At 44.8% G+C, this 24,789-nt stretch overlaps 1 protein-coding gene across 2 annotated transcripts in view; it reads right to left on the reverse strand.

Moving 5' to 3' along the window:
* KLHL3 (kelch like family member 3) overlaps positions 1 to 24,789 on the reverse strand; it is a 196,430-nt gene that overhangs the window by 123,074 nt on the left and 48,567 nt on the right. For both annotated transcript variants that reach the window (XM_023586585.3, XM_004450501.5), the window contains exons 3-5: positions 22,780 to 22,886; positions 13,789 to 13,910; positions 3,766 to 3,928 (exon numbers count right to left, since the gene is read on the reverse strand). In XM_023586585.3, coding sequence (XP_023442353.2) covers positions 3,766 to 3,928; positions 13,789 to 13,910; positions 22,780 to 22,886 — 392 coding nt within the window. The remainder of the gene's footprint in view (positions 1 to 3,765; positions 3,929 to 13,788; positions 13,911 to 22,779; positions 22,887 to 24,789) is intronic.

The raw sequence follows: 24,789 nt of genomic DNA on the forward strand, positions 1-24,789 counted from the left end.
CTGGAAAACAAATGTACACAACAAAAAGAGATCTGGAAGGAGAGGCACTAAAGCACTGTCCCTGGTTCTCTGGAGGCCTGTGGAGCTTCTCGGTTGGGTTCTGCCCGTTTTTTCTGACGATCAGGGGTGGTTTGTATTGAAATAGCAAGAAGCAATTACAATGAAAGAAAAAGAAAGCTCATCTCGAAGAAGGAAAAGGAATTCAGAGGCCAAGCTGGGGGCTGCAGAAAAGTGGAGGCAGAGCCAGGCTGGACAGACACTGGGGAGAGTGGGCAGCAGCCCGGCACATGCCTGCCTCACAGTTGGATAAAGGGAAACTGAAATCAGGAGCCCTGGAAATGATTGGGCCATGCCTGCGATGCAGGGCGAGCCCCTCCCTATCCCCACTGATGCCCAAGATGTCGAACGGGCTGTACTGACCCCATCAAAGAGAGGAGAAAGCAGGCCCCAGTGGCTCAGTTCTGAAGTGCCGGCTGTTCTGATCCCAAGTTCTGATTGGGAAGGTCTCCATGTAATTTGTTGGCTTAAAACACGTCCCATGGGAGGCCTAGCCCAGAAAAGCCTGTGACCGCAAGGGGCAGTGGGACCCTAAGGGGTGCCCATACCTCCACACGTATGGTGGGACACAGTGGCACGCTGTCTCAAGAAGCAGTGGTGGCAGACAATGCCAACTTCCATCTAAATCAGGAGGTGTAAGACAAGGAAGCAAAGGAGGCTCCCAGCATTGGGGGAGGGGGTGGTACAAGCCCAGATAATTTTTTTACTTCCTTCTCTGTACGGTTTTACTTTCACACTGCTTCTTCCAGTGCCTTCTCACCATAGTCTCATCAACCCCTGCAGTCTTACGCCACCTTAAAAAGATGATCTCAGGGCTATGTACAGCTAAGGGCTGCCAAGAAAACCACTTGGGACATGGTCACCGGCTCTCCAGAAGGCCAGCAAACAGGGAGCAGGCGCTCAGCCGGAGGCTCACGCTGACCAGGCAGGGGAAGTGGGAGGGCTCACTCGGGCTGTGGGAGCCTCTCAACTGGGGAGAGAAGACAGCATCCACCTCTTGCTGCCTCCACCCCCAAGATGACTAACCATTCTGCGTCTAGCAGAGACAGCTGAGTGTCTGTCTACACTGTCTAGTTGTTGGGATTTGGGAACCACAAGGCACAGACTTCTAACGGAAAATGCCAACTCTAGCCACCTACTCTCCTCAGTTACTGCTTCACAGGGCTGCCTTATGTCCAAACCGGGCCTGGAAGCAGTAGTTATAAAACACTGGCTCTGGAATCAACACTGTCTGGCTTTGAATCCTGCCTCTGTCTCTACTGGCTATATGACATTAACAAATGACTTAACCTTTCTGTGCCTTAGTTTCCTCCTCAGTTGTTGAGCAAGTTAAATGAGGTGATACGCATACAATGTTTAGCATAAGTGTGGCCCAGTGAGAGCTCAATAAATGCTCGCTTAAAACAATTCATCAGGATACGTACATACACATGAGCCCCAATGTACCCACACTGCTGGCTGGCAGTGCCCAGGCACTGTGACAGCAGGGCCAGAGAGCTCCAAGAAGATGGATGTGTCCCCAAAGGCAGCCTCCCCACTCTCCTACAGTTGAGTCTCATCATCAGATAGTGGAAGTGGAAAGGGGGGGAAACATAGATTTTGAAAGTGGGGAGAAGCCAAGCCAGAAAAACTGGGAGACTTTGTTAAAGGAGGTGCAGTACTTGCCCCAAATCTCAGATAATCGTGTCAGCCAACTACAAAAGCATGGGATGTGTGATGTGTGTGTGCACACGCCTGACACATTGTGTAGAAGGAGAAGGCTGGGGAGAGGACAAGGAAGGAAGAAAGGAAGGAGAATTCCTGGCATCTAAGCACTCTCCCCTTGCTACTGCACCGGTAATTGTTTACATGCTGCCCTGGGCCTTATCCAAGCTCTCTGCTCCGCTGAAAAAAAGCCTGAGCAGATCCTTCAAGAAAGTAGCATCTTCAAAGGCTGGGCTGGGGAGAAAAGGCCAAAAAGGGGTGGGGATTATGCACAGAAATGGGAGCGTAGGAGGGACAGCAGAGGAGCCAGTTGAGAAACAGAGAAGTCAGAGAGAAAACATGCTGGGTTAAGAACCAGAAAGAGATCACAGAATTCAGGATTGGGGCTCCTGCCCCAAAATCATCACAATTAAGAACAACTTAACAATTGGTCCCATTTGTGTCCTCAAAAATAGACTTCAGGGATAAATGAGAATCCGCACAGTCTCTTTGAGCCAGAGGCTTTAGGTCAGAGAAGAAAAGGATGCCAAGAAACAGGGCAAATGTTACTTGCTGTGTGGATCAAGAAGCTACCACAGCACAAAGAGCTGGCAGGTGGGCAGCCAGCAGGCCCGCAGCTAATTTCCAGGCCAGAGCACAACAGCAGGCGAGACGGTGTGTGTGGGGGCAGCGGTAGGGTGAGATGCTTTATTGCAAGAGAAGGAGGTGGCCATGATGGGACCTATCAATTAAAATGGCCAGATCCATTCTCTGGGTTACTCATGACCTTTGTCCTCAAGCTGAAATAAGTAGCAATGATGATTTCTTTCCAGCCAAACATGTCTGACTAAACATTCACATTCATTTCCAGTCCCTCCCAAAACTCTACCAAAATAACAGGATGACAAGCTTTGGGGTAGGGGTAGAGGCTGGGGGGAGGAGGGAGGTGGCAGGGAGGAGAAAGTCTCCAAGAAAAATAAAAGGGAATCAACAGATGATCTGATGCACTGAGAAGAACAGTTCAGTTGTATCTGTCTGACAAGAATTGGTGCCAGATACACACCTATCCAAAAGAAAAAGTAGAGTTTACTTGCTTTTCTAATCAAAATATTTTTTCTGATAGAAAATGAATTATAGAGGAGCAGATATGGCTCAAGCAGTTGAGCACCCACCTCCCACATGGGAGGTCCTGAGTTTGGTTCCTGATGCCTCCTAAAGAAAACAAGCAAAAAATGAGCAAAACAACAAGCACAGCAATGAGCAGAAGGAGCCAATACAGGGCAGCCAATGTGGCTCAGTGGATGAACATCGGCCTCCTGCATATGAGGTCCCAGATTCAATCCCTGGTCACAGTAGCTCCAAAAAAAATTGTAATAAGTGACTTAGTTCAGCTGTGGAAATGACAGTATGAGAATAAAGAGAGGGGAAGAGTAGGTGTGTGAAAGGAAAATCTATGAAGGCTTAATCCTAGTCTGTGAGAAGTCAACTAGATAATATCTAAAAGCAATAAATTAATAAATAATGGTATAAACAGATTATATAGCTATATGGCGGTAAAAAGCAGGATTCAGCTAAAAGCTGTGTCACCAAACCTGATTCTAATTCTTTTAGAATTGAAAGCGAGTGGCTCTAGAGAACATGACTTGGTTTAGGGAGGTAGAGCAGAGGGGCCTTGCCATAGTGGTTGACTTTTAAAACTGTGTTCATAGAACACGTTGGTAAAATAGACTATTTCTTAAACAACAACAAAAACAGATTATTTCAAAATATTCTTCCTCCACAAAGCCTTCTCAGATCTCCTTCCTCTACTCTTGTGAATATTACTGTCTGTATCATCCACCTGGTAATTAATCATTTTGGAAATGAGCAAATTGTCTATTAATAATTATCTTTCCACCTGTATCTTGTCTCCCTCATTGTAACTGCTTCCAGCCGAGCCCCTTCTCCTAATCTTTGAGAAATGCACAGCAGACCCGGTATTTAAACCCCGAGCTCAGTGCAGACGCACTGCCCGGCTCCCGTTACCTGCGTAGGCGTTGGCCTGCTGCAGAAGGTCGGTGCAGGTGTGCACGTCCGCAAATGCACGGATGCCCAGGCAATTGGTGGGATGCAACTGAGACTGCAGGAAGTCGCAGCAGTTCTGCCGAACGTCCATGAGCTGCAGCAAACTAGCTGCCGGGAGCAGCACCTGGAGGAGAAGGCATTGACATTCTGAGGCTCCCGATCCCACCAGCAGGGGTTCCGCAACCCGAGGCATCAATCTGATCATATCACTCCTATGCTCACCATCTTTTCAGGACTTTCCACTGTCTGCCCAGTTAAGTCCAAACCTCCCAGCCTGACTGTCAGGGCAGCCCCAGTCTTGTTTCCCACTACTCTCCACTTGATGGATCCTAAGCACTAGTGTGTACTCTGTATCCCCTACAGCCTACAGCAATGCTCCCCAATCTTTAATGTGTATAGATCACCTGGGGATCTTATTAAAATGCTGGTTCTAAAACAATAGGTCTAGGGTAGGGCCTGGGATCCTGCATGTCTAACAAGCTCCTGGGCAATGCTTGTAGCTGCTGATCCAAGAACCACACTTTGAGTAACAGGACCCTGCAGTGCAGGTTCTCAAACTTGGCTGCCCACTGGAATCACCCAGGGAATTTTTTTTCAGGGAATTTTTTTTTCTAATTTAATAGATAGGAGGTGTGGCCTGGGCACTGAGATTTTTTTTAAGCTCCCGGGGCCCTTCCAATGTACAGCCAAGTTCAAGAACCACTGCCCCACAGCCTCAGCACTGTGCGCACTCAGAGCTACATGTTGAACTGTTTACACTTAATTACTAAGCGTTTGTGCTCCAAGCTCCAGTCTAGGCTCTGGGAGTCGATGGAACCAAGATAAATCAGATCCCCTCTCTCCATAAGAGAAACATACAGTCTACCAGACCTAAACCCGACTGCGGGGCCCCGCAATCACACTTAGTTCTCCCAACCAACAGAGAGGGGGGGAAGGGAGGGAGGGAAGGAGGAAGGAGGAAAATCTTCAAGTACATTCTCAGAAAAAGGAGAGCTGAGTTCTATTTTAAAAGGTCACAGGACACGTGAACACATATACCGTCCTCTAGAAGACAGAACTAGCTCAGGAATGGGAGCATGTGTTCTTCCTAAGACCAGCTAGACTAGGCCAACTGGAGTACTCCACCTGCCAGCCCTGCCAGTCTCCCTGGGACCCTCCACAGCCCAAGCCTGCCCTCTGGATCAAAAACGCAGGGTAGAAGGTCAAAGTCCTCCCAGACCCCAGGGCCCCACTGTGGAAGAGGCAGATAGCCTGAGGGTCATTTTCCAAAAAAAAATCGTTTTAGAAAAAAAATCATAGAGAACAGTTTGATTTGAGGTTGCTTTAGCTAGGGAACCCCAGCATCCATTTCACCCCAAAACAAACCCTACATCCTGGGCCTCTGCTCTCAGCTGTTCCCCTGACTCTCAGAGACAGAGACTGGCCAGCCAGCCTCCAGTTGTCCCCATCCATAAGGACTTGCCCAGGAAGACAGGGACTACAGATGCATATTTTTCTCCATTCGGGGTACTACAACTCTTTTTTTTTTTTTTTAAGTGATTTAAATTCTAGACCCTGATCTTTTCGCAAAACAGCCGCGAGCCTTCAGCTCTGGCTCTGGTCACCTCTCTGCACTGAGGCCAAACACTGCCCCACTAAGCACTCTCAGGGCTCGTCCCTCCACTAGGGTAAACAACCTAGTTGGTTGTCCTAGGATTGAGTGGTTTCTCAGAATGTGGGGCTTTCGCCGCTAACACTGCGCTCGCCCTCCATTATCCCTGCCCTTCTGAAACCTCCGTTACCCGTGGTCATACTCCCGAGAACAACCTTAAACTTCTCCTTCGCAACAGCGGAGTGCTCGAAAACATGCTCCTCTTCCCCTCCACCCCTTTTACTCTCCTGTACCCCCAGCAGAACAGTAAATGAGCATCACGTCTTGGGTATTTTCTGAACTACTGATTCATTCCTGAGAAAGAAAAAGACAAAATCACTCTTTTCCTGAGACTTTTAGGACATAAGTGAGCATAGCCAGGCCCCAAATCTAACCACCTCAGCTCCATCACCACTAGACAACCGTAAACGGGAAACTCGATTCACTGTGAGCCTGCTCAGCGGACCAGCAGATTGCAGGAGCAGATTAGTCTCCAGCTAGTTAACTCTTCTTGCTGAATACACACCAGGAAGGGAAGCTGTGCTCCAAGCCCCCAAAGCCGACATCCCCCGACCACCACCAGCTACAAAGCCTAGAGTTAGGGCTGTAGGTTGGCCAATCACCCCAGTTTGTCTGGGACTTTCTCTGTTTTAGCACTGAAAATCTTGTGTCCTGGGAAATCTCTCAGTCTGGGCAAATGATCACTAGAGGGACTGGTTACCTCTTTTCCCCAAAATATCCAGGGGAAGGGGGCAGGGGTTAGAAATCATCAAATGTTGCCCAGACAGGACATACCCCACCAGAGTTGTGCCGAGTCCCAAAGGGCCAGGTGTGAGGAGGAGCAGGGGTAGAGTCGCAGGCATTTAGCTCCACACAGGATTTCTGAGAGTCCGATCTGTCCCCAGACTGCCGAGAAGAAGCCCTGACAGACACAAACACTCCTTCCCTCCTTCCCGCTTCCTCACAAGAAGACAGCAGCAAAGTTGGTACTTAAGTTTGCAAGCTCATGTCAACCAGCCAGAGCAATGAAATAATAAATATTTCCTGAACACACTCCTTAAAAACCTCCCTGGATAAGGCTACCTTATAGCTTTCAACTTCCCTACTATTCCCAAAACCCACTGCGTCAGCAACAATTAAAAGGCTTTCCACCTCTCCACGCCCCCCATCCTGTTTGGGTCCACTCTGTCCCAAAAGCATTCCCAAACTAAGTGAACAGCGTTTGAGGTTTTTATAAATGCTCCTTCCCTCTTTTTGATCTCACATTGCGATTAGCTGTGAGTCAAAGGCCCTTTTCTTCCCACTACTTCCTGGCTTCATACAGAAAAGTAAAAAGAAAAGGAGGTCAGAATGCTGAGGAGAAAGAGTTGGAAAATATATCACCGCTCAAATTCTGGGTCTTAGGGACAAACTTGTGTCCAATCCAGTGGGTGTCTGGGGCCTGGACACGAGAACAAAAGCAAACCTCCAGAGGCTAAAGAGAAAAGAGCAAAGCACTGTCTTCCTTTCCCTCTCCTCACATCAGCTAGGACCTTGAGAGGATTTCCTCTTCTCTTCTCGTGTCTGAGACTCTCCTCCCTCAAGCCCAGCGGTAACAAGATTAGGAGCAGGAGGCCAAGCTCGGGTCCTCAGCTCTCCAGCAGGACTGTCCTGGCGGACTCACTGGGGCAGTACCGCTGGGCCCTGGAGAGGAGAAGCTGAGACAAGGGAAGGCGCTGTCAGCCGGAAGCACTGCCTTCTAGCCAGGACGGAAGATTGCCCGAAGGTATAAAGCATTTAGCGGGCCTTTCACCACTTCAGCTTTACGGTTCTTGGAAAACAGGCTGTGGGATGACTTCAGCAAAGAGTTTACGGGTTCCCCTCCAACTTGCAAATGGTTTCCCCTCCATTTCTCATGCACAGGCCCTGTTTTGTTTTTTCCCTCCCTCGGATAGCATGAAAACACAGCAGAGGATATCCCGTCCGGGAGTTTGTTTCCTTTAGCAAAAACAAGAGGAAATGCCCTGCCTCAAAAAGCGCCTACTGCTGGAATTTCAGGGAGGCAGGGCCGTGGACAGAGGGAGGGCACCAGGCAGAGGCCAAGGCTGGGCTGCCGGGCCCTCTACTCCAGCCAGGCACAAGGCCTGGCGGGGAAACAAGGCTAAATAGAGAGAAACAAAGAATGAAAGACAGAGGCATGGGAATAACCAGGAGAGCTGGCCCAACTACACCGTGAACTGAAGTGTGAACTTTGAATTCTGACTCCAAAATCACTTCCTAGTCATGAAGTCCACCTACCAACCATATGCCTGAGGGCAAATTACCCAACTTCTCTGTGCCTGTGTCTTCACCAGTAAAAAGAGGATAATAAAGGCATGTTGTGAGAATCAAATGAGATGATACATTTAAAGCATTGCTTGGTACATAGGGAATGCTCAACTAATGCTATTAGTAGTCATCATTATAAGCTACAGTCAAAATTCTGATCATTTATTCAATGAGAGACTAGAGTTTACCACAGCCATGGAGCACAGTGTATCAGAGAGAGCCGTGTTCAAATTCCAGCTCTACCACTTACTACATGTGTGAACTTGGGTGGGTTATTTAACCCCTCTGAACTTCAGTTTCTTCAAGTGGAGAAAAGGAATCATGTTAGTACGCTCCCTTAGATGGTTAGGGTTGCTAACTCAAATACTAAGTGACTGGCACATGCTTGGCGTATAATTAGTATTAATACGTGGCAGTTACAGCTGTTGTTACCTCCACCGCAGAACAGCTACCCAAGGAATCTCCAAGGGATGTGTGGCTGGGAAGAGGTTAGGGTGTAGCTGTCATGGGTCATTTAACCAAGCTCAAAATCTCTGACCCTGCCTTTTAAGGCTTTCAGGAGAGCACTGGTGCCACCAGGCTCATCTCCTCAGTAAGCCGCATCCTCAACAAATATTGTCTTTGTAGACAACCTGTGAGCAACTGCCTCAAGAGGCAGAGAGCAGCATGAAGAGGGATCCACATTTTGATCCAGACTCTCTTCTCCATCTTTTCTGTTTTGTTTTCCACAGTTTAAGGGGGTAAGGAGAAGGAAAGAAAAGGAAGAGTTGGTATACCACACTGAGTCCACCAATGCACAGTTCCCTGGAAGTCCCAGAATGCACCTCCCAGAAGAGCCCCAGAGAAGCTGCCCCCCACCTCGACTCTGCACACACATAGGTAATTAATAGCAAGCCCCAAAGGGGCTGACAAACCAGTGGGGACACAGAAATTAGGCAGAGGGGCAGGCCTGACCTCCCAGTCTTCCTTCCTTCAGTGACCATTCTCATCAAGGCAGCGACGACCACTTCCTTCTTCTGAGGCTCCTCCACCCTGGCCCTACCACACTATAGGGTACTCATTTGCTCAGACATCTCTCTTCGCCGTCAGACCATGTGCTCCTTAGGGGAACAGTCTAGTTACAATGCCCTCTGTTTCTCTACTGTCTGCTGGCCCAGGGTAGGAACTCAGAAAATGTGCAATGAATGAATGAATGAATGAGTGAATGAAGGAGTAAGGCAATGAGACCCCAGAGATTGCCTACAACAAGGAAGGAGGAAGGACAGGGTGGCCTCATAGCTCTATGCCTTCTAGGTCATGCTTCTACGTTCCACCTGGCTATTTAACGCTTCCCTTAAAGGGTCCCCTCTGCAGAGCAACAGCGGGCACCTGGGCTGCGCTTCTGTCATCACCAAGCATTCTGGGCAAGAGATATCCCAAACCACCCCAACACCATCACCTCAGGAGAATTCCTGGCCATTTCCAGCCCAGATGGAATTAGTTTCTGCACCCCCCAACCTTACTATGGCTCCCATCCCCGACCTGGCTTGCCCTCTAATTCTCCATCAGCACCCAGGCTCACTCCGGAAGGTTTCTACACGTACGTGACTCCATCACCACCTCCCTAGTAGCCAACGTTCATAGAGTACTCACCATGAACCACTGCTCTAAGTGCTTTCCCTGCATTAATATGTTTAATCCTCACAACAACCCTCTGAAGTTAACTACTATTATTATGCCCATATTACAGCTGAGGGCACTGGGGCACAGAGAGGTTAAGTAACTTGCTCAGGGTCACATAGCTAGGAAATGATAGAGTCAGGATTTGAATATAGGCATTCTAACTCATGACCACCCCATTAGTACTATTAGGATTCCTGTTTCACAGATGCAAAAACTGATCCTTGAGACAGGGTGTCAGTGGAGGTGTGGAGGAGGTTGTGATAGAGAAATCAAAGCAGAGGGTGGCAGACTAAAAGTCTTCTCTGTCAGGGTTCTGGGAGGATCTGGGAGGTCGCTGAGTGGCAGGCCCTCACTTTAAAGATGGGAAAACGGAACCTTGCAGTGCAAAGAGCTAGAATAAAAACAGTTTATGAATTGATGGGAAAGCTGAGGCTTGGACCCAAGAGACCCAGGTCTCCATTCATCCTTTTTTTTTTTTAATTAACTTATTTATCCATTCATCTTTGATTCCTGCCTCTGCAAGTCTTCTGACTCGGCACATCTTCACTCTTCTTCCCTCCCCACCCCAAAAAGTGGTTATAAAAGCAGTGATGAAGCCATTCTCTCCAGAGTCTTCTTTTGGGCTAGCTGCTGATATCTGCCTTAAGATAACTGGATTTAGTAAACTTAGAGAACAAAGTCGCAAAGAAAAATAGCTAGACAGGCAATAAAGATCCAGAGTAGGACATCTTATAATTATCCAAGTTTATAAACACTTCGTATTTTGCAGGAGAAAGTTATTGAAAAGGGAGAAGAAAGCCAAGTGATTTATCCTTCAAAACCAGGCTCAGATAAAAAGACAAATGCCCAATTTTAAAAATGGGCAAAACACTTGAGTAGACATTTTCCTGAAGAAGAAATACAAATGGCAAAAAAAAAAAAAAAAAAGAAAAGATGTTCAAGGTCACTAGCTATAGGACAATGCAAATCAAAGCTACAATAAGCTATCACTTCACACCTAGTAGAATGACCACTATTTAAAAAAAAAAACTACAAGTGTTGGAGAGGATGCAAGAAGATAGAAATGCTTAATCACTGTTAGTGGGCATGCAGAACGGTACAGCCACTGTGGGGGGCTGTCTGGCAGTTCCTAAGGAAGTTAGATACAGATCTGCCATGTGACCTGGCAATCCCACTGCTGGGGATGTATACACAAGGAACTGAGAGCAGGGACATAAACAGACATCTGCATACCAATGTTCATAGCAGAATTATTCACAATTTCCAAAAGATGGAAACAACCCAAGTGTCCATCAACTGATGAATGGATAAAGTGTCTTATATACACACGATGGAATATTATTCAGCTACAAAAAGAAATGAAGTCATAAAGCATATGACAATATGGATGAACCTGGAGGACATTATGTTGAGTGAGGCATGCCAGACACAAAAGGACAAATACTGTATGATTTCACCATTATGAACTGAATATAATGAGCAAACTCATGGAATTAATAGTTAGAATATGTCACCAGAAAAGAGAATGCAATTAGAGAATGGAAAGCTGAGGTTTAATCTGTGCAGAATTAGTTTAAAAAAAAAAAAAAAGATTGTAAGGTTTGGAAATAAATAGAAATGGTGAATGCACATCATAATGTTTGCAATTAGCAACACTAATATATGGGTATGATAGTGGCTGAAAAGGAAAAGTCTAAGGTGGTGTATATCACTAGTAAAGCTAAAAAAAGGAAACATGGGACTATATAGCATAGCAAACTCTCGTGAAAAATGAGTATGTTTAATAGTGCATATGTAAGAATATTTTTCTCTGAAATAGAACAAATGTACATTAATGTTACGAGATGTTAATATCAGAGTAATATTTGGGCAAAAATACAACCAAAGCAAACTATGGACAGTAGTGTATAATAATATATTAATAACCTTCAATGGTTTAAAGAAAGGAATATGCCAAGTGATAGAAATGAGATAAAAAGTATTGCATACTGTTTGACTCCATCTATAAAAATCGTAAATAGAAATAAATTATGGAAATGAAAATAGATTAGCAGTTATGTATGGCAGAAGAAGGACAGAGAGGTTGAAAGGGCACTACTAAGGGCTAAGGTTCTTGTTTGTTTTTGTTTCTCTTTTTTTTTGTGGAATGAAAATACTGTAAAATTGATTAACATGATGAATGTACAAATCTGTGATTATACCAAATGCCATTGACTACACACTTTAGAGGGGGTGGGTGATTTATGAACATGTTTCAATAAAATTGATTTTTAAAAAAGAGAGAGGCTTAGAATTTACCTCATTGACTAGCCCAATGCCAATTCTACAATTTTACAACCTCTCCTCACTCTTGTGCTCAATTTATACTATATTACTTTGCACTTACTGCTACTGCCCCAAAACTCTGCTCTAAGACCTAGTAACTAATCATTGCATTGCCCACTTCCTTCTGTATGGAAAAGACCAGCAACAAGAGTTGCGTGCATTTGACTGTGTGTAAAATATACCTCATACCAGGTGCAATGGATGTATCACGATGATGGGAAAGAGTGTTGCTGTGGGGGGAGTGGGGGGCGGGGGTGGTGGGGTTGAATGGGACCTCATATATTTTTTTTAATGTAATTAAAAAATAATAATAATAAATAAATATTTAAAAAATAAAATAAAATAAAATAAAATATACCTCAGTGATCAAGGCACAGAGGGTAGGGAGAATTCGACCAAATGACTATAGAAAGTATAATAAAACCCAAGAAAATGTCCCAGGGGCCAGAGACCAAGGCAGGCTCTACTGTGGGGTAAGCTCTCTCTCTGTCTATTCCCTGCTCATAGGATGAGCAGCCCTCTCCACACCAAGCTAACTCACACTCATCCTGCAGGCCTCAACTTAAATCTCATCCCCTGAAAGAGCCCTTCCCACATCCCCTCCTTCATCCAACCTGAGGCCTCTTAATATTCTTTCATTGTACCAAGGTCCTTTCCTTCAAAGAAGTTATTATCATTTGTACACAGACAATACTTGTGTGCTTATTTGACTCCACTGCAGGCAGTGGAATTGCCACTGCTCCCTGTTAAAACCAGGGGGCCCACCACTGGCACGTAACAGGCACTCAAACATCTAGGGAATAGAATGAATAAATGATTATTAACTCAGCCTCCCCCTTGCCTCAGTCCTGGAAAAGGGGGTGATACAGGGTTCCAAATTAGGAAAATAGGTACTTTGGTCACTAGAGCAGTCTCTGCCTCACAGTAAATAAGTAAGATGGTAGCGTGTTTGTTTGTCTGTTTATTTTGAAGTACCAGGAATTGAACCCAAGACCTGGTCTGTGCAAAGCAGGAGCTCAACCACTGAGCTACACCTGCTCCCCAGTATGGTGTTTTTAAAAATAATAAACAGTCCCCAGTGGGAAGAAAGGAGGGAAGGAGGGAGGGAGAGAGAGAGAGAGGTAGAGGAGAGGGGAAAGGAAGGGAAGGGAGGGGAGGGAAAAGAAAAACCCTTCACCCCACATGTAATTTTCATCACCCTTATTAAATAGTAAGAGCCTTAAGGACTAGAAAGTGGATCCGTGTTTAGTCCAGTGACTTTTAGGGATCGAGAGGGAGGGCCAGACCCTCCGGCATCTCCCCTCCTGGGGCAGGAGGCTCAGCCTCACGGTCCCACAGTATAGGGGCACTTCTTTGGGTGAAGCAGTATCTTTGCTGGCTCCTCTTTTCAAGGCTCCAGTTGTCTGAGGAGGTGGGAGGGGCAGTGAAAAGAAGAAAAGAGCACAGAATAGATCTTTTTCTTTGCCTGGTAATTTATTAAACCTTCTTCCATCAATTACAGATGTTTAAAAAAAAACGGTACTTGGAGACCCATCCAATAAATCACTAAATTTAACAAGAAATATCAACAGAAGCCAGATTCACACCCTCCTAGTCCAGCCAAGGCTCAGTCCTGGTGTTTGGCACCACAAGTGCTCAGAGGCATTTACTTGACTAATGTTGAAAAAGGAAAAAATTGTAAAAGCCTCACTATCCAATACTCAAAATCTCTGAGAGGATGACCTGGGGAGAAGCTGGGTCACCCAGGCTTCTCCTTCTTTCTTTGCCATGACTCTGAACTGACATGAGTTTAAGATTTTCTGCTCTTGGGATGTGTGCTCATTCAGAGGTTTTGAGCCTAGTGGTAAGAGCATGGGTGGCTGGCAGGCAGGCTTGAGTCTGAGGCCAGTATGCCCACCCCTGACCGTGTGACCCAGGTAGAGTCACCTAACCTCTCTGGAGCTTTAGTTTCCTCCTCAGTTACCACCCTGAGTGGTTAGAAGGATAAAATGAATAATGCATGCAAAGTGGTAGTCAGTGAATGTGCTGCACCCTGAGCTACTAGTTGGGGCTGGGTTTACCTGGACATTCTCCTCGGTCACCTCAATTTCAGCAGTATAGATATAGTCGATCAGCTTATTCAGTGTCTGCCCATCCACATCCTTGATTTCTATCTTCTTGGCTTTACTCTCAGACATGTCACCTATAATTTTAACCAGAAACAGACAGACATAAACTTGGTGCCTGGAGTACACTTACCTTTGCAAGAACTTCTGCCCCATCTTGGCAACATAAAAGCACAGTGTGTGCTCTGGGAGGCAGCAGGACTCAGGCATGGAGAAGGCTGATCATTTACAACCCGAGTTTAAGCATTTCCCACTCTACCTGCTGCCCATTTCCATTTTGAAGGCAAATCTCTGTGCAGTAATTCATTCTACCAACACTTATTGTGAGCTTCTACACACAAGGCCAAGCAAGGTGAGGATGACATGCACCTGTCCTCAAGAAGCACATCGTCCAGAAGTGCAGCTACATGAAAACATTTAGAAACATAGGTGACAAAAGCTTAGCCAAGGGATGCTCAGAGCACTGTGATAACAACAACGATGAAAAGTAATGTTTACTGAGTACTCACCGTGGCCAGGCACTATGCCAAGCACTTTCAAGTATTGCTTCTTTTAATCCTCATGACAGCCTATGAGGTGTAGTAATACAATCCACCTTTTAAAGATGAGGAAACTGAGGCACAGGAGGCAGGCAATGCATTTTTCCTACTGTCATACATCTAGGAAGGGACCAGGCAGGGATTGAAACCCAGAACGTCTGACCCTAGAGCCCACAAACCCCAAGAATGCAGAAAAGGGAGGATCTGGGAAAGCGTCCTAGTCAGAGGTCATATCTGACCTAGTACTGGAGGAAGAAGTGTTCAACTGGCAGCAACAGTGAGGAAAGATGATCCAGATGTAGGAAACGTTAAGTGTAAAGGGAGGAGGCTGCCAAAAGGATGGATTTGGTGAATGGCCAGAGGCTGGTGTGGCTGTGCATGGGGTGCCAGTGAGAGGAAGGAAGCTGGAGAGGTAGCTCGCAGGCAGGATTCGCAGGACCTGTAGCCGTGAGAATGAGCTTGGACTCTCTCCGAAAGGTAAGGAAGCACCACTGAAAGGTTTTAAACAAGTGCGATAACAACAGATGGGGGGTTGAATGAAATTCTGGATTCAGGCTGGAAGCTGGAGGAAGGATAAGGGGACGAGTTTGGGGGCCCTGATAATAGTCCAAGAAAGCAGGGGTGTAGCCCCGTGACCCAGGGCAGCAGCAGCACCCCATTTCCACAGTCCCGAGGCCCCTAACTTTGGCCTGCCCTCTGTACACAATACACAGCTTTACCAAGAGCCAGGCTCGTTCAACAGGGAGGCTGACCTCAGAGGGAAAAGAAAGGTAAGATGTGTCTTCGCAGGCTCCAAGCAACTAAACTTCAAAGGGCAAGGGATTCAGAAGCTCTTATGTGGGTGTGAAAACCGAGCCTGGGCGGTATTTTCTCTCTGTGGAATTTGTGCACCACAGCCAAGAAAGTAAAGTGCAGCAAAGCATGTGGGCCACAGGTGCCCAAGTCCAGGCTGCGTGGGCTGCACAGGATTCCTCCCCAGTCCACAGCGCCATCCTGACACAGCTGTAGATCGGAATCACTCTGGAACAGGAAGGAAGGGGAAGGGAAAAAAAAGACATTCCAAATCCCGCCTGCTCTCCTCAGGGCTAGATCAGGTGGATCAGGCACTCCATTCTGTTCTCACTGCTCTCTGGCTGCTGGGAAAAGAAGGTCTGAGGTCACCAGCGCAAATGGCCTCGGGGGAGGATAAAGACGCCAAGAGGAAACAGGAGAAGACTGTGGAGTCCTCCCCACCTCTCCCACAGGCTTTCTTGAGTTTACTCCACCACACTCAAACAAAAGCATGAATACACAAGGAAATCAGGAGTTAAACTGATCTCTCTGAACTATTATGGACATCATTAATGAGGGTCCAGTTGGTAATTATATTGCAAAAGAAAACCAATTCTTAGTTTAGGAATTTAGGCCATATAAAAGCAAGACTGAAAAGAAACAGCAAGACTGAAAAGAAACAGCAAAACAGTCTGGACTGATTGGAATTTTTGCTTGGGAGAGTCAGGTTAAGATTCTGTAATTTTGGGGCGCATAAGTGGAGACTCCTGAAATTGTGCACAAGTGTTTCCATATATTCACAAAAGTTCATTTTTTCTGAGGGGATGACAGATTGTTTTTATTAAATTCTCAAATGGGGTCTATGACCCAGAAAAGTTTAAAATCCAGTTTCCTAGATGATGGGACATTGGGATAGTTCTTTCTTCTTTACACGGCTCTGAAATTTCTAATTTTCTACATTAAGTACATAAAAAGAAAAAAAAAACTATGTAAAAGAGAAAACAGTATCTCAAAGCAAATAGTTCTTTTCTCAGAAAGCTCCCTTGTAGGAAATCATAGACCTATACAATCTACACTTGTAGATTTATAGAATACGATCTTATTAACTCTTATGAACCAGTGGAAATTTCTAAACCAAATGAAGGTTACAGCTTAAATAGTCCCTGAAAATGGGAGAATAATAGTTGCAACTGTGTGCCAGGGCCTCTGCTAAGGGTTTACACACACTATTTCATTTCATCCTCATAACTACCCCAGGAGGTAGAGGATATATATTACTTACATCTTAAAGATTAAAGAATTGTTGTTCCCAGAGATATCTGCACATAGCTAGTAAAAGAAGCAGGGCTGGGATTAAACTTTGGTCTAATTCCAAACCCAGTGTCATTTCTACTAAATCCCTCTGTAATTTAAAATTGACTCTAACTAATGACCTTGATAAAAAGTATTCCCAAACTCAAGACCATGGTCCAAATTCTGAGAACAGCTTAGTACTTAATACCTAACAAGCAAGAACCAAGAGGGCTATGATCTTGTCAAGTTTATTTACTGAGATATCCTTAAAATCTAACAGAGCTCGGCAGATACTAAACACTTAAAAATAGATGTTGGAATGAGGGAAGAAGGGAAGAAGGGAGACTTCCTCTTGACATCTCAAAATTCCATGATCTTCAGTAATTTCTGAGGGGGAGAAAGCAACAGCCTTGGCCCCTCTCACTCCTTCACTCATCTATAACACTTTGACAAAATATTTCTAGAAAACAGACCATTACCCTGTAAGTCCTTCCACCTTCAAGGCCAACCCAAGGGACCTCCTCTGCTGCCTTTTCCCAAGAGGCCCGGAGCTAGAGGTTTCGCTCTAGCTCTGAGCTTTCAGAAAATGGCTATTGGTTGCACATCTTTTTAGCTCCAAACATCTTCTGCTTGGTCATCTGCTAACATGCATGTCCTATTCCTCCAAGTAGAGCATAATCCACCCAAGGACCGATATTCATGCTTTCATTCATTCATTCAACAAGCATGTATCAAACATGTCTCTATGTGCCAAGCACTATGTTAGGCCTAAAGAATGGTGAACAAATCACAACCCTGTCCTCATGGAGCTCAGTCTAGTGAAGAGAGAGGTGAGTAAACCGACAATTACAATATGTTAGAAAGGAGACTCAGCCTAAAAGGTTCTTAAGCCAGAGATTTCTATATGCTGAAGCTCTATGCAAATCCTTGAGCACACAAGAACACATGTCTGCTTTCCTGATGAGACAGTCTACGCTTTCATCAGATTGATCCATAATGGTTATGTTCCAAGCTGAGAGCTGAAGGAGATGTTATCCAGAAGAGGAGTGAGTATGAGGGAAGTATATTTCAGGCAGAGAACAGTGTGTATAAAGATCTGGAGGTAAGAAAGAGCATGGCCTGTTCTGGGAACCCTGAGAAATTCAGTCTGGCTACAGCTTGGCTACCAATGGGAGAAACGGTGAGGTGAGGCTGGACCCATAATGATCTGGACCACGAAGGGCCCTGCAGCCCATGCAAAGGAATTTAGACTTCATCCTGAAGGCAAGGGGGACCCCTGACAGATTTTAAGCAGGTAAGGCATGCATCAGATTTATACTTTGGAAAGATCACTGTAGCAACACTGAAGAGAACAGGCTGGGGGGCAGGGGAACAAAACAGGAGGCAGGGTGATCTATTAGAAGGCTCCTGCAGTGAATCAGGTGAGAGGTGTGGGAGCCTGGGCTAAGGGACTCTGTCTTGAACTCCTCTGAATCCTCAGACTCACCTTAGGACCTCGTACCTGGCAGTCTCTGACAACTGTAGAGAGCCCAGGAGAGCAAGCAATCCCACACTCCTATTAGGTACAAGCATCCAAGTTGTAGTGCAGATCCTAGCAAGCATATTATGCGCACAACTGAGCTTTTTTTTTAGGAGGCAGGACTTGAAGAATGAAAGGGAAAAATCTTTCACTATCTCAGGAGACTCAGGAAGTCCAAGAAATTTCTGGCTCTTCTTCCAGGTCATTAGTATAAACCTAACCCTGTTATTCAAAAATGAGAAAGCAATGGTAGATTAGCTAGCAGGTCTCTCTGAAGAACCAGAGCTAAACCACAAACCACCCCTACGAAGATTTAAGTCTTTAAAGGGAAGAAAAAGGTGAGGTCAAGAGTCCTTATGTTATGGAATTATTCTTCACTCTTAACTTGAATCCTTATAGCTACAATTTAGTCTAATATTCTGGGTAGAAAGAAAACAGAAGATCCTCATCCTTTAGACAATAACCTTTCCTGGGCATTAACATGGTTATTAAGCTTTCTTCCCTCTAATCTTCATCTCAGTCTGTCCAAATGTCTGGATTGCCAATTCAGTTGGTGAAAGCTGAGCACAAAGGCCTATATCACATGTTAACCTCACATGAGAGAAAGAAATGCCCTACCACCTCCCTGAGGCCTGCAGATGAGTGGTATGGGCCATTTGACTGCAGAAGGCTGTAAAATAAAGGCATCCCCTGCCCTGCTTTTACCCCAAGGCTGTGTGAGGATCAAAGGAAACACTGCGAGTTTGAGAGTTATGACAGGGGTATCCTGCAGATCTGCAGTGATGGATATCACCCCATCACCTACCCTCCCTGGAATTTCATCCCTCCTCCACCTGGAAAACCCTTTGGGGCCAGCTTGAGGCCCATGGAGCACCCAGTCAGGAAATGAATGCTGTATAGCCACACTATTGTCTCAAATCAGCTCTAGCCAACCTCACGTAGGCCAGTGTCACAGCCACCCTTCACATCTACAAGAATTTTGGAAACATGACGTGCTCTATAAATAAGAGTAAACTTGACTAAGTACCTCTTCTGTGCTGGGTGCCTATACCCACTGTCTGTATTTGTTCCCTAGTTACTATTATTATTCCAGTCTCACAGATAAGAAAACTGAGAATCAGAGAGATTAAGGGAAGCTCCACACATCTATGATGTGCCGGTATTAGGACCGGAACCCAAGTCCATAGCCCTTTCCACAATACCACACAATCTCCCAATAAAGGTGTGGCATTACCACTCTTCTTGTGTTCAAACCTCACCAAATCCAAACCTCTTCCATGAACCTTCATAAACATTCCTTACCAATGGTGATCTCCCACCTGAATTTCCAGGCTGAGCTACTCTAAGCCCAGGCAAGCCTAGCTCTGCAAGACTTAATCTAATGCAATGGGGCAGGGCGGTTGGGTGGCAGTGCACAAGGGAACTGAATTCTTTCGTTGAACAAAGTGGGCCTTTAAGAAAGTCTGTGGAGGAGGAGGAATAGATGGGACCTGGTTTCTGAAGGTATCACCCATGAAGAGTCAGGGTTTGGGTAGAATAGCTCAGGAAAAATGAACCAGAAGCATCTGATCTGGGGCCGCCTGGGGACACAGAGTAATGGTCTCACCTTCCATGTGACTGTCTTCCATAGTCTGTCTTCTTTGGGCTGAAGCAACAAATACATAGGGTCTTTCTTCTTGTCTCTAACATATTACTTCAAAGTCCTTTTCTGGCTTAAGAGACCCAGATTTGTAAGTGCAGTAGTGATATCTAATATGTTGTTCTTGATGCAGAAATGGAGGTGGTTTTTTTTCCCAAGAAGAAGTGATTTGGATTGTGGTAGTGCCTAGAAGAGAGACTGCTGTTCACCCACCCACCAACCTCCTGGTAAGGTAGGGCTGGTTTGAGCTGGTTTGGGGAAGACTTTGAGCCCAAGGAAAAGACTGCAATCACTCCACTCAGGTCAGAAGAAAGCCACAGGTATTTTCTTTTCCTTTTGACCTTAAATTAAACCTAATGAGTAAGTGTAAGCTGGGCATTTTCATTACTAACTGTATGTGTTTTGAGGCTGAAACTGATAATTAGAACAAAATTTTGCAATGTTACTGATGATTTTTGTACCTGTTTATTAAGTTAAACCTCAATAAAAGCCAAGTACAAGGAATCTCATATATTGCTGATGGGAGCACAAGCTGGTACAACTATTCTGGACAGCAATATGTATCCCAAGAGTGTTAAAAAAAAAGTACATAACCCTTTAACTAAAAATGTCTTATCCTAGGAATCTACTAGAAGGAAATAACCAGAAATGTAAATAAAGATTAAGATCCACGGATGCCATTATAACATTATTTAAAGTAAAAATATTAGAAAGGACAAAAATTCCCAACAAATAAGGAAATGGTTTTTCAATTAGGATGTATCACATGCTGGAATGGAATCTTATGAAGTCAGAATAATCTTAAATTATGATGCAGATGTGATTTCATTGACATGGGGAAAAAAAACTCATAACATATTGCTAAATTCAACAAATTTTGACTGAGTACCTACTAAATGGAAGCTCATTCCAGGCAGCAAATAAAAAAGGTATAGTTCTTGCCCTCATAAAGCTTACAACTGACCAGGAAAATCAGATATTGAGCAAGTAATGAGATGAGAAATAACACTAAAGAGAAGCAGAAGGTACCACAAGAGGGAAGCGGACTTGGCCCAGTGGATAGGGTGTCTGTACCACATGGGAGGTCCATGGTTCAAATCCCGGGCCTCCTTGACCTGTGTGGAGCTGGCCCACGTGCAGTGCTGATGCGCGCAAGGAGTACCGTGCCACACAGGGGTGTCCCCCGCGTAGGGGAGCCCCACACACAAGGAGTGTGCCCGTCATAGGGGAGCCCCACGCACAAGGAGTGTGCCCCGTAAGGAGAGCGGCCCAGGACGAAAGAAAGTTCAGCCTGCCCAGGAGTGGCAGTAGCACACACGGAGAGTTGATGCAGCAAGATGATACAACAAAAAAAGAAACACAGATTCCCGGTGCTGCTGACAACAACAGAAGCAGACAAAGAAGAACACACAGCAAATGGACACAGAGAACAGACAAGTGGGGTAGGGGGGGAAATGGAAGAGAAATAAATAAAAACAAATCTTTTAAAAAAAGGTACCACAAGATCAAGTAGCAAAGGGATTTAACCTAATCCAGGACAGTCATGGAAGACCTTGCTAAGGAAGTGATGTTTAAGCAATAATGAAGGATAAATAGGAGTTAGACAGGCAAGAGGCAGGAAGGAAGCACATTCCAGGAAGATGAACAGTAATTTTTATTAAGTGCATACACAAAAAAGGCTACACAACTGTACCTATTAAATGAACTCATTTATGTTAAAATATATTTCATACATGTTTATATTTATAAATATAAAATCTGAAAGGATAAAAACAATAATCTTATCTAGATATTATATTACATGTAATTTTTTTATTTCTTTCTTATCCACATTTTCTTTTTTTTTTTTTTTCTGGAATGAACATATGTAAATAGTACTTGGAATATGGATGGATGGATGGATACCAGATCCAATAGAAGGCTTAGGCCAGGCATCAGGTAGACTTCTTTTCTTCTTTTAATTCTCTCCTCCTTTCTATCACTAGAATCTATTATAAGACTTGCCTTGCAAACACCTCTTCTCCCAGTTTCTAACATTCCCTTGTTTTTGCTAAGGCACTTACACTATCCCAGAGGAAAATTCATGAACAAAGTAGAATCAACACTACAATTCATTGCAATTCCAAACAGATACCTCTTTCAACAATGGACTTTCCAAACCACACACAAAGAATCACTGGCAGTGCTATTTATTGAAGTTCTAGCTAAAGAGCTATTGCAGACAAGATGAATTATTTTTAAAAGGAAGAGAGCTGGATGGAGGAGAAAGAAGAAAAGAAAAGAGAAAGAAAGAGTAGAGAAGAGGAAAATAAAAAAGGAATAGAATAGAATAGAATAGAATAGAATAGAATAGAATAGAATAGAATAGAATAGAATAGAATAGAATAGAATAGAATAGAATAGAATAGAATAGAATAGAATAGAATAGAATAGAATAGAATAGAATAGAATAGAATAGAATAGAATAGAATAGAATAGAATAGAATAGAATAGAATAGAATAGAATAGAATAGAATAGAATAGAATAGAATAGAATAGAATAGAATAGAATAGAAAAACCTTGCAGCGTTTGAGACTGCTCCAACTGAAATGTGGCTCAAAATATCCAGGTAGTGAAATGAGCTGGATTTCCAGGCTACCTTGTGAAATTCCTTGCCTGAGACCCAATGTGAGGTAACAGTGGCTTGCTCCACTTAGGCGAAGCACAGCTCTGAGTTGAGAGCAGCTCCCTCACATGACAAGCCAAAGGGGACACACATGTGAGGAACTCTCAAACCACAAGTGCCAAGACTCTCTCATCAAGACCATTCTTGCCCAGCAGAGGCTGTGTGCTGTGTTAGGAAAGGTTGAGAATCTATTCATCTAAAATATGTCTGCACTCAGCTTATACCAGCTCACCACGTGATTTGACACATGCAGAAGTTTGAGAATAAATGGATTCTATTATTTTACCTCTTTTGTCCTCATGGAGGACAAGTGGACGAGGGGCTGGGCTACATGCATGACTGGCCTGGCCGAGACTATAGTTCCATCAAGTCCTCCACAGCACAAACCACAATAACTGGCACAGATCGATTCCTCATGGTGGGTTTCGTAGACTTCCCTCTTTCCCCTCATGCCACCACCCATTCTCCCAGTGGGACTGCAGCCCCATAACTGTGGGTTATTGTTTGCTCTCACCATACCTGTGAACATTGCACAAAAGTAGGGACTGCAGGCTGCCAGAACCACACGGTGGGCTTCGATCTCAACATCTTCCGCCACAATCATCACGTCACACAACAGCTGCTTACTGTAAGACACCAATGAGGGAACAGGGTGGGTCACAGTGTGAACAAAGCCTAACCCCAGCCATATAAGGCTGATGTAGAGGCATGCTCTATCTTGAGCGAGGCCATGGGATGGACTCACTGAGAAGACTGATGCACACACTTTCCTGGGGTGCACAGACTGATCCAACTATTCTGTGGCTGCAAATGTCTTCGCATCTTGGCTTCCCCACTCCATCAGCACTGACTAAGACAGGGAGAGAGCAGCTCAGGGAGCAGCAGGAAAGGCTGTGGGCTGTCTGTGGAGCCACAGAATGAATGTCAAGGAGCATGAATGAGCATGCTGAGGTGTGTCACCAGTGAGAATCCTGCATACAAAATACTTTCAGGAGGCAAGCCAGAGTTCACGGACTCAGGTATTTCTTCTCACATCCAGATCTAACACTATCACTGATAAGACTCTGCCTGAGTATATTAATACTCTCTAAGAACTCTGTGAGTGCCTATCATTGCATGTTATCCAGAATATTGTGATTGCCTTTTTTACTTGTTTTTTACCCCCACTATACAGCAAAATGCAAAAGTTTAGTGTTGTATCCTAGACACCTAGTGTGATGGTTGGGATAATGTGTCAATTTGGCCAGGTAATGGTGCCCAGTTGTCTGGTCAAGCAAGCACCAGGCTAACTGTAATACAAGGCATTTCATGGACTTTCATCATCAGTGAATTGACTGCATAGATTGCTGGTTACATCTACAATCAACCAAGGAGATTGCCGTCAGCAATGAGTGACAGCTCATCCAATCAGTTAAAGGCCTTTAAAGGGGAAGTGATTTCAGCATTCAGAGAGAGAATTCCTATCTCTACTTCAGAGAGAGCCAGCATCTCTTGGGAACTCATCAAGGACCTTTATCAGAGTCCCTGATGTGAAGCCTGCCCTACAGAATTTGGACCTGTGCATCCCCACAATCGTATGAAACAATTTTATCAAATCTCATACTATTTACAGATATCTCCTGTCGGTTCTGCTTCCCAGAGAATACTAATACACCTAGCTACATGTCTGGCACATAATAGGCCCTAAATTTCTTACTAAATGAATAAATCAGCTCAATTCACACTCACAGACAGAATGGATCTTTGACTACTTTGGAAATTTAAAAAGTGCCACAAGGCCCTGTCCACGCCATAATTTTTCCTCTACCAGCCTTCCATATATTAGCATCCTCATTTTTAATAGTTAACATTTACTGAGTTATATATGCCAGACACTGTTGTTCTAAGCAATTCTTTACACATATTCCACCACACCACCACCACCCTGGCAGATAGCTCCCTCATCTGTCTGCTCATTGTCTGCTCATTGTCTCTGCTCATTGTCTGTTCGTCTTCTTTAGGAGATACTGGAAACCAAAGCTGGGACCTCCCATGTGGGAGACAAGTACCCAACTTCTTAGGCCACATCCACTCTATGCCCCTTTATCAGCTCATTGTATCAGCTCTTCTTTTTTAGGAGGCACCAGGAACCAAACCCAGGACCTCCCATGTGGGAGGTGGGAGCCCAACTGCTTGAGCCACATCTGCACTCCCTACATATATTACTTAATTCAATTTAATCCTTCCTAAAAGGTAGGGCTACTATTATGCCCATACTACAGATGAGGAAATTTGGGCCCAGACTAGTGGAGTAAATTTCCCAAAGTCACGCCGGAAGGAAGCAGTGGAGACAGAACATGAATGCAGGTAGCTGAAGCCCAGGGTCCATGCTCTTAACTTCTTTGGTATCCTAACCACCACTTTTGGATTTCAGCACTGGAGACAGGAAGGAAGACAGAGAAAACAAGCAGATTTCAAATGTGATCCACTGAGAGTGGCTACTCAGCACATTAAACTAGTTTAAGAAGTCTAAACCCATGGCCGAGTTCA

Source organism: Dasypus novemcinctus, chromosome 2 (assembly GCF_030445035.2).
Source record: "Dasypus novemcinctus isolate mDasNov1 chromosome 2, mDasNov1.1.hap2, whole genome shotgun sequence".
Lineage (NCBI taxonomy): Eukaryota > Metazoa > Chordata > Mammalia > Cingulata > Dasypodidae > Dasypus > Dasypus novemcinctus.